A 15,105-nucleotide genomic window follows, 5' to 3' on the forward strand; every position below is an offset into this window, starting at 1 on the left:
TAATGGGGGTACTAGTTCTGGTGATCCTGGTGATAAGCAGGAGTTCCTTCAATTTGGAGGGATTTACTCTCACTTCCTGTTTTGGCTATGGGGCAGGAAGTGAAGAGACATCTCCTCAATGGGACACAGACTGCAAAAAAAATAAACTGACAAGGGTTATAACTCTCCCTCACTCTACCCAAAAGGAAAAAGAGAGTTCTGCCTTTAGTTCTAGTTTAACTCTACAATCACATTAACACCCCAGCCCTCTCCTTAGCATTACATAGGAAACCACCACTTTTGGAGTTTTCAGAAAATAAGCACACCTGTAAGCAGCATTTTTTCATTAATATAATGAGAGCATATAACAAATAGTAGGCACGTGTTATCACAATTTGGCTGCAAAGGTAGATGATGCATGGGCTCCTCTCCTATACTGAATTTGCTTACTTTGATCTTGGAAGGTAAAGCAAGTCAGAAAGAGACCTCCTCTGGCTGGAGAACATCTATAATTATTATTTTACTCATAGAGGCTCAGTATTACATGTGGTTGCTGCTTATAGATGTTTATATGCAAATGGAGCCTGTCTTTGAATGTTCACTCCTCTAGACTGATTACCCAGCCAGGCATTTTTTTTTTTTTTTAACAATATATTTTTATTATAAGTTTCCACGAGTATTAATAATACTAATTTAAGGCTTAAATTGGGTTAAAGGCAGGGTGATACAATCTAGTGTAGCCGTTGGTGGACTCAGCAACAAACATAAACCAGATACAGACCTAAACAGCATTGAGGTAGTGTAGTGAGCAGAAGAGAAGAAAGTACAAAGGTTCAGCAATGGATTATTCTTAGAAAATAAAGATTCGTTCAAGCAATGTGTTATTAACAAGAATAAAGATAATTTAAGGCATAAATTGAGTTGAAATCAGGGAGATACAGTCTAGTATAGCCGTTTGTGGACTCAGCAACAAGATAGAAGCTAAAAGCATATGAATGGAGGAATATAACAAAGGGAGACGGGGGATAGTGAACAGGGGGACCGTGGCCAATCGTCCCGGGCGCCCCAACTGGGATCAAGCTGCACCCGGGCCGACCGGCCGCACCCCCCCCCCCAGCTATGAAACCGTTCCTCCTCAGGATGCCAACTAAACCACATGTTTCCCATACCAGTTCAGCCAAGGTTCCCATTCTGTGTAAGCCTGATTATATTTGCCCAAGGAGGAGGCGAACATTAGTTCATAAAAAGATTTGCAAATGAGTTGTCTGGAGAGCGTCAAGGAGAGAAGGAGTCACCGTCGACCTCCATCTTCTGGCCAGTTCCAAGCGCACGCCTAGAAAAATATGGGTAGTAATCTTTCTTAAAGTAGGAGGAAGAGCATCTATACCTAGAGATAAAATAGCCAGACCTGGGCATGGGCGCACAGTAGTGTTAGAGATCGAAGATATTGCGTTAAATATAGCAGTCCACAAGGTTTGGACCGCCGGGCACTCCCAAAAAATATGGAAGAGTGTGCCTCTAAAGCCACAGTTCCTCCAGCACATTGATGAACACTGGGGGGTATAACAAGCCAATCTAGAGGGCGTCAGGTACCACCGTAACAACAACTTCTGGTAAAGTTCCCACAAGTTGGCGCATCTAGTGGCTTTATAGGTAGAAGAGACGGCTTTACGCCATTGATCAACGGAGTAGGATTTGGACAATTCCAATTCCCACGACCGCATGGAGGGGGTTTTAATAAATGTTGTTTTCTGTTGTAGAAGACCGTACATCAGAGAGATACCTTTAATGGACGTGATAGGATTAGTGAAATACAAATGGGCCCTCCATGATAAAACGATTGACGGGTTCGGGAGAGTTGAGAGTAAATGGGAGATTTGGTTATAGGTAAAAATGTCGCCCGGCAGTAAACCGAACTCCGATTGGAGTAACCTAAAGGTCTAGCCAGGCATTTTTTTATTGGCACAACACCTTGCATTAAGGCTTTGGACTCCCGAATGGAACAGGGAGACAGGGCATTGTATGTTTTTAGAAAGTTATGTACAGCACCCTAGGTACAACACCTGCCAACCCCTCCCACAAGTCATGATCTGCCAGGGTCTATACTAAGGTATGTAATGAAAAATTTAACATTTTAAAGGAATGTTAATTGGGGGGAGGGAATATTTAATATTAAATATAAGTATATTCATCTTTAACTTTAAGAAGCATAGGGCATGCATTGTGGTGCTTGTTAAACATCAGCTTGAGTTAGACTCAATGAGAAATATAGCAGATGGGGAATAGATTATTCCTATTAGTAAGCAAAGATGCAATAATTTTCGGCTGTAGTGATTTGACACCTGATTCTACGCTTTCCCGCAATTTCACTTTGCAAAATATCCACTACCCAAAGGAATTCTAGCTCTCTTTAACTGTAAAGTTGATGCTGCTACCCATGGAACTGTTTGTTGAATAAATACATTTTAGTTACCTGATGTGTGTTGTTGAGGTAGCATTTAATAAATGTGCCTTTATATTTAAAAAAAAGTACTTGTAAGTGATAAATATAGGGAGGAAGTAGCCAACTTAATTGCTAAATGCAAATGGACATTGTTCAAACATTATTTCATTGAAAATGTTGTGTAGCCAAGTTCCAGTGACGTTCAGATACCAATTATCATAACAGGATCAATTAGGAAATGATTAACTAATAGTGGACCAAGACCTTTCAAAGCACAGTAGCAAATGGACAGTAGATTTCCAGGTTCTGACTGCACACAGCAAGTATGGCCCTGATTGCCCCATAGGATTGGCATCTTTTACAACACCATTTGCACATGGTAATATCCATCCAAGTAGACTATACCTGTTTGTTACTATTTTTAATTAGAAAAAAAAAGCTCTGTATAATAATATATCAACCTCTCACTGTTGAGAATTTTTAAAGGTACTGTATCTCACAGCAATAATCAACCTATTTTGGAAAAAAAAATTACTGAAAAATGTAAGGCTCATTTACCCTTAAAATAACCATTTAGATCTATTTCTATTGCAAGCTATGGCACTTGTTAACATGCTTTGCATTAAAGTAGCCCCTTATGAAAGGGCTGCCAATATACCCCAAAAGGTAAAAAAATAACTTGTCTCTTTTTCAAAGTGTATAGTACAGTATATGTACTGAGATGAATTAAGGTGCCTTGGGCTCTACTATACAATGCTTTGTGGTTTCATTCATAATGAATAGTACAGCAATGCACGGTACATAAAGCAGGTGTACTATATTAGCGCAGTGGCAATGTTCATTAACATATGTGCTTCAGTGATGTTGCCACAAATGTAAAGGGGCCCTAAGCTTCACAACAATTGAGTACTGACAATTCCTAATGATAGTTTGTTGATACTGTATATCAAAGATAAAGATTAGAACTTTGTACTGCATTTTCTTATTACTGTACAGTATGTCTGAAATATGTAAAATGCAAATAACAGACAACCTAATAAATAAACAAAACATTTAAAAGTTAAAGAAGTATTAAAAAAACGTAATTACCTTTCCAACATACTGAGGGTCTGGTCCCATGTGTTCTTCTAAAACAAAGAACTGATTCCAAACCCATCCACGTTTTGGCCGATGGTGAACTTCTGTCTCTCCTTCTATATGTTTGGTTTGATTTCTGATCACCTTTATGGAGGTGTGATGTGTTGCTCCATAACATCTCTGTACAAAACAGAGGCATACTAGAACAGGACAGATACCAGATGTGCTTGTAAATCTCATGGTAGGAAATGTTTCCTTCTTCTTTGCCTTGTATATTTGTAATCCAGCAACCTAGGTGTACTTGCTATGTAGCTAAATTTGATCTGGCAGAACAGTCCAGCATTGTCTTCCTTGAGCATCCATTATTTTTATTGATTTTCAGAAATTAAGACTGTATTTACATTGTGAAAAGAAAATATGTCTTAGCAGTGTCTCTGTGGAAATCCTCATAACGTTGTCCAGGAGACGGGCATGTTAAATCTAATGGAAATAAGCAAAGAGTACCATCAGGAAAGTCATTTACTTCTTTACCCTATTAGCAATTATTGATTTGTACATAAATATACAGTATAAAGTTTTAATTGAAGAGTCTAATCAATAGAGGCAACACATCTTTTCCACATAATAGTACACTTGTTTTATCCAAACTACTGTTTGAGTCACAATAAAACTAATACTGTTACCAAAATGGTTTAATCACTTTATCTTACTAAACGCTCTAAAAGTAGTACACATTTTATGATTTTAGGATTTCATTTACATAACTGTAATTGTTGATGCTTTTATAAACATCAATGTCATTAAACAGCTTTCATCATTATTTTGGGTATTTGCTGGGTAGTTAATTTTCAGGCTTTATAAAGAAAATTAAACAGCAGAAAAACACATATATTATTGCAAGCTATCTTTTTTGTAATTTGTAGACCAAAACATCTCAAATTTGATTGGGTATACTCAGTGTAGAAAAATTGAGGATTCTACACCTTACATCCGCCTTAGCGAGAATCACTTTATTTTAAATGCAGCACTTAAATACCATTTCCATATTTCATCAGGTGGCTCTATGGGGTACTGAACAGAGCTTTTCTAAATAAAAAAAAAAAAAAAACTTTTAAAGTAGAACTTTAATTAAAAAAATGAGGACAGGCTTTTTATTGCATAAGCTACATACTTTTTTGTTGCTGACTATACTCATGGATGCTGCACAGTTTGTAAAGATCTGCTTTTAATATGAATGTATACACAATCACTTTACTAAACTCTGTTGCATATATGTCTAATAGCATGTATCTTTGTTTGTGATTTTTTTCCATAAGTAAGTTAAGGGAGTTTACTTGGGTGGGGGTGTTCCAGCACGTTAATGCATATGAAACATATGCATATTAGTCTTGCATACAATAAATAAATATTAACAATAAAGGAAAAAATATTGCATTGGCTGGCACCTTGCATCTGACTTTGTGCTATTAGATATGAAATGGAAATGAAGGGGATTTCAAAGCACTGATCTATCAAGGGCTCTGCCTGGACCATCTTCTAATATCACTTTCCAAAGATTCTCTGTATGCCTTATGGTTAGTGCATTGGCATATGTTGCATTAATGTGTGCTATCTGATACAAGATCCAGAATATCACAGTAAAAGATACATTATTTAGCTGATTCTTTCATGTTTATTTTTGGTGTGCAGACTAACTATATAGGAATATATTTGAGATAATTTAATTATAGGCCTAGGTTGAAATATCAGTGAGCAGAACGGTAGCATAGTGGTTAGCAATTCTGTCTCACAACACTTAAGTCCCTGCTTTGTTTCTCAGATGTAGTAGTTTCCTCAGGATACTCTGGTTTCCCCCCACACTCCAAAGACATGCTGGTGGGTTAATTGTCTCCTATACAAATTAGCCTAAGCATGAGGGGGTGTGTATGTATGTATGTGAGATATCTTTGATTGTAAACTTCTTGAGGGCAGAAACTTAAATAAATGCATGTAACAGCTACTGTATTAATAGTTGGTGTGTTTGTACATGCTCCTTGGAATACTATTTTTGGTCTACTCTTTATCAACTTCAGGAACAGCAAGTTACATCCCCTTTCCATGTAGACCATTTCTCCGTTTTTGGTGCTGTGATAGTTTTACTGACAGTTACTCACGTAAAAGTTAGTTTGGGTACACTGTACTCAAACTAACTTTATATAATAATCCCAACATCGCTGGTGATCAGTGGCATCTAAAATAGAATCATAAAAGAGTGACGTAAAAAAAAAATCAAGACCTCCCAATCATTTTTTTTTTTTTGTCTGAGTATAGCTCTACTGTACGTTCATCCCAAGCTTGTTTGAATAGTTCACTTATGGTTAACTGACTCACTACCTCTGCTGGAAGTCTATTCCAAGCATTAACTACTTTTTGGTAAAATAATACTTTCTAAGATTAGTTTGGACCTTTGCTCCTACTAGTTTGAGGCTGTGTCTGCATGTTCTTTATCTTATCTTCATATTAAAATTACGGCCCTGCTTAGCTTCATATAAAAAAAAAGCTATCATTGGTCGTCAATATATTAAAGGTACTTTTAGGGAAGTACCAGGTATAGTGATGCTTCAAGGCGCACACAAATGTGCAGATGCAGCCCTGCGGATGCCCATATTGTGGTACACAGGCACTTGCCACTGATACCGGTGCTAAGGCTGGATTCACACCTATGCATTTTTTGTGATTTTTGCATTTTGTAGATTTGCACTACAGTCCATTTAGCATGGTTTCCTATGGAACACGTTCTGTAGTGTAAGTCTGCAAAATGCAAAAAGCACTAAAAATGCATAGTTGTGAATCCAGCCTAAGTGTCCTATATAAGTTCAGTTGATTTCTGTCTGATCTACAGCTATTACCCTTGTCCCTGCATCCGTTCCTGTGTTTGACTTCTGTTATTGACCGGGTTTGCCCTGACCTTGCTCTGCCTCCTGCTCATCTGCCTGATTCTAATTGTGGAACTCTGCTTGTATCCTGACCATTCTCTGCCTGTCATCCATGCCTGTAACTGACCATCTGGCTCATCTGAACGTGAATCCAGTTATCCACCTGTCATGCACTGCATTCTACCTGCTCCCTGATGAGTGCAGTCCTTCTGCATCTTTTATTTGCCAGATGCCTGTCAAGCACCTGCCACCCTCTGTCTGCCTAGTCATGGGTCTTCTGTTTCTGCTGCCATCTGCTGTTTCAGTGATCTGACCTGTCTCTGGCGATGCACCTGCTACACCGGCTGGTGTAACTTTTTTACAGGCACTCATACCTTGCTGTCATGGACACTGTCACAACATCAGTAGTCCCAGGGCTGGGGCTGTATGAGAGGCCTCCTTCTGCATGTCAGGCTTTGCCACAAGGTAAATGACAGACATGCTCCAAAAAATGATTACTTTTTATATTGGGTAGAATGGGGAAGACTTAGAACCTATGCAAGGCTTTAATACTGTCATTGTCCCTTTTGATCCTCTTCAATATCTGTACAATTGACACAATTGACACAATTGAGAGAGAGCATGGGGGGATTGGCATAACACAGCCTGACAGAGGTTATAAAAAGTTTTCACTCTACCAGAAAATGTGTTTCTTTTTCTGTCCTACTTTCTGTTCTGTCTGAAATATTTGAAATAAACAGGAATTGGCTGACATTAGACAACAACATTGTTTCTTCCTTTGGACAAGAAGGGTTTGCTTAAGCAATATACTCTTGGGAAAAGGACAGGGATCATTGGGGAGGTTTGGCAATAAAGGTTCATGTAAAGATAGGAGGCCTGGCACTTTCATATGTACTCTTGGTATAGAAGGCAAGCAATAAAATTATAAGAGCATAAAACAATAAAGATGGACAGTGCAAAAGCAGGCTCGCTTCTGCATAGAAACCAATCAGCTTCCAGGTGGTATTGCCAAAACTTAATTGAACAAGCTGAGGTTACACACTGATTGGCTACCATGCACAGCTGCACCCGATTCTGAGTATACCAGCTTTAGTAAATCTCTCCAAAGTGCCTGTGAGATTAGTGACAAAGCGGAGCATGAAAGAAAATTTCAACAAGTACAAGTACACACTAATGTTCCATTTAGGGGTTTCTGTGCCCACTTTATTCTATAGAAACCCAGTTTTTCACTGAGTTCTACCAACACAGATGGCTGTCCAAGATGACTGTGCTTAGTGTCTCAGTCCTCACACCACAGGCATTACCTTTACAGACATTTCTACGCAGTATGGCTTTTACCCCCTTACAGGCATTACTACACAGTATGACTATGTCATTGGCCAGGGGTATGCTGGGCCAGTGATGTCACATGGGGCGGGATCACCCAGTGATGTCAGCAGGTGACCCTGCCCCTTTGTTATGTAAAAACTGGCAGATGGCGAGAGCCTTTAGCGGGGTGGAGTGCACGGGCACTCGCTCTGAGTGAAGTACCAGTACATTGACTCAGAACGTCAAAGCTCCCACCCCACCATTTATGTACAGTGGGTGGAGTGAAAGCAGTTAACAACCAGGCTATTCACAGTTTGGTATGGAGAAAATAAATGCAAAAGGCATTAGAAAACGCATCGAAATGCAACATTTGTGTTTTGGTGCAGGTCCATTGAAGTCTATTACACACAAAACGCAATCTGCTGCAGGAAAAAAAGTCCATTGCCATCTCCAAAAAGGCACCGGCTTAAAAATGCATAGATGTGAATGCCTACCATAGGAAACCATGTTAAATGGACTGTAGTGCGTTTCTGCAAACTGCAAAACACACTAAGAAATGCATAGGTTGTGAACCTAGCCTTACATAATGTTATATAGATGACAGTAAGTTCAGTGGGGTACATCAGTCAATACTTTTAGATTTTAAACAATCAGATATGTTACACAAAGAGTTTTTTTTATAAGACAAAGCAATATTCAAATCTGAGTTACACTTACCTACCATAAACAACCATCTAATAGCTAGAAACTGCTAAAAAGTCCATACTGTATCTCTTTTATTTTTTTAAAAGTATAATTTCATTGTTGATAGTTTTTTATAGTATGTGTGTGTGTGTGTGTGTGTGTGTGTGTGTATATATATATATATATATATATATATATATATATATATATATATATATATATATATATATATACACACACACATATATATGCTTAGAGAAACCTAGAGACTCAATGATGACATCCATGGGTCTAAAATAAGGTGTGTGTGAAAACAGGTTGTATTTCAAAATTTGCATGTTAATGAGGAGGAAGAAAGTGAGGGATAAGTATAGTAAGCAGTATAAAGTTCAGCTTTAAGACACTAAAAACACTGCCAAATGTAAGCTAGTTAATTGTTTTAGTCAATTACAACTTTTATCTAGCTAGTTACAAGTTACTTGCTTACATCATAGTGGTGTTGCTAATGTAATACTGATATTATTGTTGAGCATATACATAAATGACAATGTATTTACACCTATCTCACAAGCAGAAACACACATAGACATAAATCAAAATATAAAGTATAAACAATATGATATGTTGCTTTATATAAATCAATTTTAACAACTACTTATCAATTTATATGTTTATTTTGTGAAATAAATGTAAGTACGTGTTTGCTACATTTGCATTGAGCACCTTGTAATAACCTCAGGGGTATGTATTCAAATACTGTTTATTGTAAAATTGTTTTTATAAAGCAGATCAAATGAGATACTGCTGAACTCATCTGCAGTGCTGGAAAGTCAATGAGCTATGAAGTGCCAAGACCAATGTTCCAAACTGGATTGTTACCAACACTACACAAAGTGGCAAACAGAAACAGGGAGTTAATTTTTTGTTGTGTTTTTTTTTTTGTTTATTCGAAAAGTCTGTATGTGTGGATTCCTCAAGTATGTATTCATTTATATCACATTTTTATTATTTGAATAGACAGTTAGTTAAATTGTATGCATTTTACTGAATTGCAGATATTGTTTGTTTTTTCACTGCACGCATTTTACAGTATATAACCTTTATAACCTTTAGACCCTTTTCACACTCATGCCGTTATCAGGCGTTTTAGCGCTAGATATCGTGCTTGTAAAGCGCCTAGGAACCATCTCCCATTCGCTTCAGTGTGACTCTTCACACTGGGGTGGTGTGTTTGCGGGACATTAGAAAAAGTCTTGAAAGCAGCATCTTTGGGGTGGATTGGGAACCCTTTATACAGCTTCCAAAATGCCTTGCCCATTGAAATGAATGGGCAGCGGTTTCAAATCACCTGAAAAGTACTTTGGAAGCATTGCAACACGGGCATTTTTAACCTCTTTTTTGCTGAAAAAGCGCAGCTTAAACCTATAAAACGAGCAGCGCTTTAGCGCTAATGTAGCCACGGCCCCAGTGTGAAAGGGGTCTTAGCTTTATCTAAAATATCTGGATGCATATGGATTGAGAAATGAATAATTAACTAACTAAAAAGTTTTTATTTTTAATCTAGTATGTTTTCATTTTAAAAATACACTATAAAATTCACCAAAAAATGAAAAATAACACTGAAGTACACTATGGTGTACATTTATTAAACTGAAATAAGCCAAGACAATGACTACCACAGACTACCACAGCTTATTTCAACTGTGCAGTAGCTTAATAAGTTGCAATGAGGACTGGAGGTGATGATTTCCGCTTTTCATCGCAGCTCAATGAGAAGCTGCCTGTGAAGTCAATGCCAACAGACAGTTTATTAGGGTGTGATGTAAGCATCCGACTGGCTGTTTGTGTACATGATCTCACTCCTTGATATCTGAGGAGGGAAATGGCTATGATATAATGAGAAAGTACAGGAATTATGCCCTCTACTTCCTCTGTTACTCTTCGGCAGTGCCTGTAGAGTGAGCAGGCTGAATATATAAATAGTTACAAAGCTAGTCAGGTTTAAAAAAAAACACAGGTCCAGCTAATTTAACCAATAAGCATATATATATATATATATATATATATATATATATATATATATATATATATATATATATATATATATATATATATATATATATATATATATATATATATATATATATGCATGGGTCTTAGCGGACCCTGGAGTCTAGTGTGGGTAACACACTAAACCCCCAACATATTCTTTTAAAGAATATGTTAACCTAATAATTCATATTCCTAATCTGTGCCTGCTGTACCATGTACTTGTATGAAAAAGCACCCAGTTCTGTGTGCATTGCTCTCTTTGTGTGAAATACCTGGTGTTCCTTAAAGTTTATACCTGGTGCTTTCCTATTAAAAATAACTGACCACACTAGACATGAGAGCACAGTGCTTTCAGTTGTCTAACTGTGCTCCCCTTCAATAATCAGACTTGTCCTGACATGCCCCTGACCCCCCCCCCCCCCCCGCCATTCACTGTGATTGCTTATAAAAAATGGGAAAAAAAGGAGTTTAAAATGTTTTTATATGCATTCAGAAATATTTTGCCTTTCATTTCTATTTTTAACTTGAAGGGTTGTTTTACAAAGTGAGGATTCTCATTTAATTTAATATAAATTTAATAAAATACCTATGTGAGAGGAATTATTCATAAATAACCGTGTTTTTCATTTTTATTAGGACATTTCCGTGACTCTTATAACCAAGTGTATTTATAGCTATACAAATGTATATGCCTACATGTCTAGATATAAATACAATTAAATAAAAATTGTTCCCTTTCACTTATTTTTTTTTTTTTTTATTAACTTTAATTTTATTTTTTAACTCTTTTTAAACTTTTATAATTCATTTTTCATTAAGGAATATTTCAGCCCAAGGCCATCCACTGCATATTTATTTCACTTTTCTTTTCAGCCAGAGAAAGAAGTACTGTATAGAAATGTTAATAAATTGGCTCTCCTCTTAAGAGCTTTATATATGGTGAAGAGGAGCTCTCTCCCTGCAATACCAGCACATAGAAGCAGCAGTGGGAGTCTCTGTGAGCAGAGGGTGGGGATGGGGCCAAGATCCAGTGTGTATATGTGTGCGTGTGTGTGTGTGTGTGTATGGATACACACAGCCTGGCTTGGGAGCAAGCCTGCACATCTGCCCCAGAGCAAGTGGCTTGCTTTGGTGGCTGACTCAGAGGAGGGGGATCAAAGAACACTGGTGGGGGATCCAAGAAGTGGAGTTTCAGGGCCTTTCTATGCAATTCAATTGCACAGGACAAGTGAGTATAATATGTTTGTTATTTTAAGTAAGAAAAAAAAGGCTTTATAACTGGTTTAACACAGGCTAGGTATAATTACTTGTATAGTAAATCATCTCAGTAGTAAGTGACAATCTGTGTGTCAGATTCCCTGATCCCTGTGGAGTGGAAATATTTCTGGAAACCAGAGCAAATAGATACAATCTTCACTGTAGCAAAGTCAAAGATAATCTACAAATACAGAGATAATGTGAATGCATGAAAATAAAGAAAATTATGTAATTTCAGGTAATATTTGGGCTGTGTTTCCCCTTGTTTTATCCCCCAAGAGATGCCAACAAAGAGATGTAACACAAAGAGCCCACGTTTAGTTAAAAATAACTTATTTTGTATAACCACTTCCTGCATGACCTATAACAGAATGATGGATGTAAAGTGCTTCTGTTATCCTTACTGAGCATCATATGACGTCCAGCAGGATAACATGCTGGCGTGCGCCCGCAGAGGTGCGCAGCACAGTGATCATGAGTGTGGCATGTCAGTCTGACATGCCACATCTCCGATCGTGATAAGAAGCCTGTGTTAGAGGCTTCTTACTAATCACAGCTGATCATCGTGGTAAACAGCATTCCTTGGTTCACGCTGACAGAGAGAGCCAACCGGCATCTCTCCCTGTCAGAGGGGGAGTCTGTGCTGATAATAAGCATGTTGATTATCAGCACAGCCCCATCAGATGTGCCAATCAGCTGACAATCAGTACCCAGCATTAATACCAGTCAGTACTTTCCCAATCAGTGCTACCCATCAGTGCCATCTATTAGTGTCCATCAATGCCACCTGTCAGTGCCTATCAGTCCCGCCCTTCAGTGTCAATCAGTGCTGCTGATCAGTGCCTATCAATGCCGTCTGTCAGTGTCAATCAGTGCCCATCAGTTCTGCCTGTCAGTGCCCATCAATGTCACATGTCAGTGCCAATCAGTGCTGCCTATCAGTGCCCATCAGTGCCACCTGTCAGTGCTCATCAGTGCTGCATATCAGTGCCACATATCAGTGTTCATCAGTGCTGCATATCAGTGCTGCCTATCAGAACCCACCAGTTCTACATATCAGTGCCTCCTCATCAGTGCCCATCAGTGCCACCTTATCAGTGCCAACTCATCAGTGCCATTGGTGCCACCTCACCAGTGCCAATCAGATCTGACTCACCAGTGCCCAGCCAGTACCTTCCCAATCAGTGCTACCCATCAGTGCCATCTATTAGTGTGCATCAATTTCACCTGTTAGTGCCTATCAGTTCCGCCCTTCAGTGCTGCTGATCAGTGCCCAGCAATGCTGCCTGTCAGTGCCAATCAGTGCTCATCAGTTCCGCCTGTCAGTGCCCATCAATGTCAGCTGTCAGTGCCCATCAGTGCCACCTGTCAGTGCTCATCAGTGCTGAATATCAGTGCCACCTATCAGTGTGCATCAGTGCTGCATATCAGTGCTGCCTATGAGTGCCCACCAATTCTACATATCAGTGCCTCCTCATCAGTGCCCATTAGTGCCACCTTATCAATGCCAACTCATCAGTGCCGCCTCATCAGTGCCCATCAGTGCTGACTCACCAGTGCCCGTCAGTGAAGGAGAAAACAACATTTTATAACAGAAACAAAGAAAATGTTTGTTTTTTTTGTTTTTTTATGTCAGTCTTTTTTAGTTTGCTTAGAAAAAATAAAAAACGCAGAGATGATCAAATAACAACAAAAGAAAGCTCTATTTGTGGGAAGGACATTTTAAAAATTTAGTTTGGGTACAGTCTTGTATGACCGCGCAATTGTCATTCAAAGTGCGATAGCACTGAAAGTTCAAAATTGTCCTGGACAGGAAGCGGCAAAAGTGCCTGGTATTGAAGCGGTTAATAATAAATATAGTAATACAGTAACCAGTATAATAATAAATAATATACTATAATATATTATAATATAATATAATATAATATATTGCATATACTATATTATACAATATGTAGGATATAGAATCCTATCCTACAATAGTATATATAATATAATATTTATATTATATTATAATTATAGAATAATTTATCCAAAAATTATTCTGATCATATTGAAATTGTTTCAAATTGAGATTTTAACATATTCATGTAACCTTTTGATAATGAAATATAATTTATATCACTGCAGTGTTCCACTTTCAGAATATTTTTTTTTTCAGATCTCTTTGCAGAATCACACCTGAAATGATTAATGTTCTTCTCATAGGGCACAGCAAAATTTGTGTTAAGTACAGATATATTAACCTGCTTTCACAGACATCATCAGCAGTAAGTGGATGTAAGAGAACTCCTTTTCACCTCTAGAGATTAGATAGAGATTACCTATTGTACATGACAAAAGTTATTACTATACATTAGAGGAGGCAAATGCAACTGACCACCTACAGAAAGAAACAGGAATTCTCCCGCAACTACGTACATCTGATAGCTACTTTCACATCTAGACCTAATGTTAACATAACATAAAATGACGTCAATTCCAAAAACTCCTAAAATATATGTAAACCCAACATTTTTTTTAGTTTTGCATAGAGATAGGAAGTGTTAAAACTCAGATTGTTTTGCTGCCTGTGTTCCCACTGGAAAGTTTTAGCCTCTATATTTAACCTGGTCATCTCCATTACAAATAAATGAAGGCAAATCTGAAAAAAATGTATAGTTGTCACAGTGGGGTAGATTTACTAAAACGGGCACACTCAGAAACTGCTGCAGTTGTGACTAGTAGAGAATCAGCTTCTAAGTTCAGTTTTGTTTTTGAGACAGGATCTGTAGAGAACACTCACTGACAGGATATTGTTCAGAAAAAAAAAATCTCTCTTTTTTTTAAAAAAAACGACAATAAAATTGTAAACATCACTATATAATAAAATAATAAATACACATTTTAGCAGGAAAGAATATCATTTTTTTTTTGTATTGCACCTGAAATCAGTAGATCATGGGTGCATTGCCAGGCTCCTGAAGACTCTTCCTCCAGCTCTCTGGTTGTACAGAAGTATGAGCTTTCAGTTGCAGAACCGGAGCAAATGTTAATAAGTTGTGAGTACAGTGACCACTGTGCTCATATTCCATTGATTTCAAAAGTGTCAGTGGCTGTGGGGGAGAGGATCACCAAGATGTGCTGTCATGGTGGAGTGGTTTGTGGGTGGGGGAGCCATTTGGGATGAGGTTTGTCTTTAAATGCAGTTGTGTAACAAACTTGGAGAAGTGCTTGGGCAAACATGTAATGTTTGGTGTCCTTTGAGGATCCTAGTTTGAAAATACTGGGTTTCCTAAAGATTAGGGATTTGGACAGGTAGATGGACGCGTTCTCTTAGCAAAGTATTAAGAACATTTAGCTTAATGAATGTGGTCAGTCTTTTAATACTTTGAATACACATGTGCAATG

General features: G+C 37.9%; 1 protein-coding gene across 1 annotated transcript in view; it reads right to left on the minus strand.

The window, feature by feature from the left end:
* The window catches only part of CDH18 (cadherin 18), a 965,040-nt gene that overhangs the window by 725,354 nt on the left and 224,581 nt on the right, over positions 1-15,105 (minus strand). The window contains exon 2 of the mRNA XM_077492030.1: positions 3,512-3,979. Coding sequence (XP_077348156.1) covers positions 3,512-3,739 — 228 coding nt within the window. The 5' untranslated portion in view covers positions 3,740-3,979. The remainder of the gene's footprint in view (positions 1-3,511; positions 3,980-15,105) is intronic.

Source organism: Lithobates pipiens, unplaced genomic scaffold (genome assembly GCF_037356315.1).
Source record: "Lithobates pipiens isolate NorthernLeopardFrog02 unplaced genomic scaffold, aLitPip1_a1.2 Scaffold_19, whole genome shotgun sequence".
Taxonomy (NCBI): domain Eukaryota; kingdom Metazoa; phylum Chordata; class Amphibia; order Anura; family Ranidae; genus Lithobates; species Lithobates pipiens.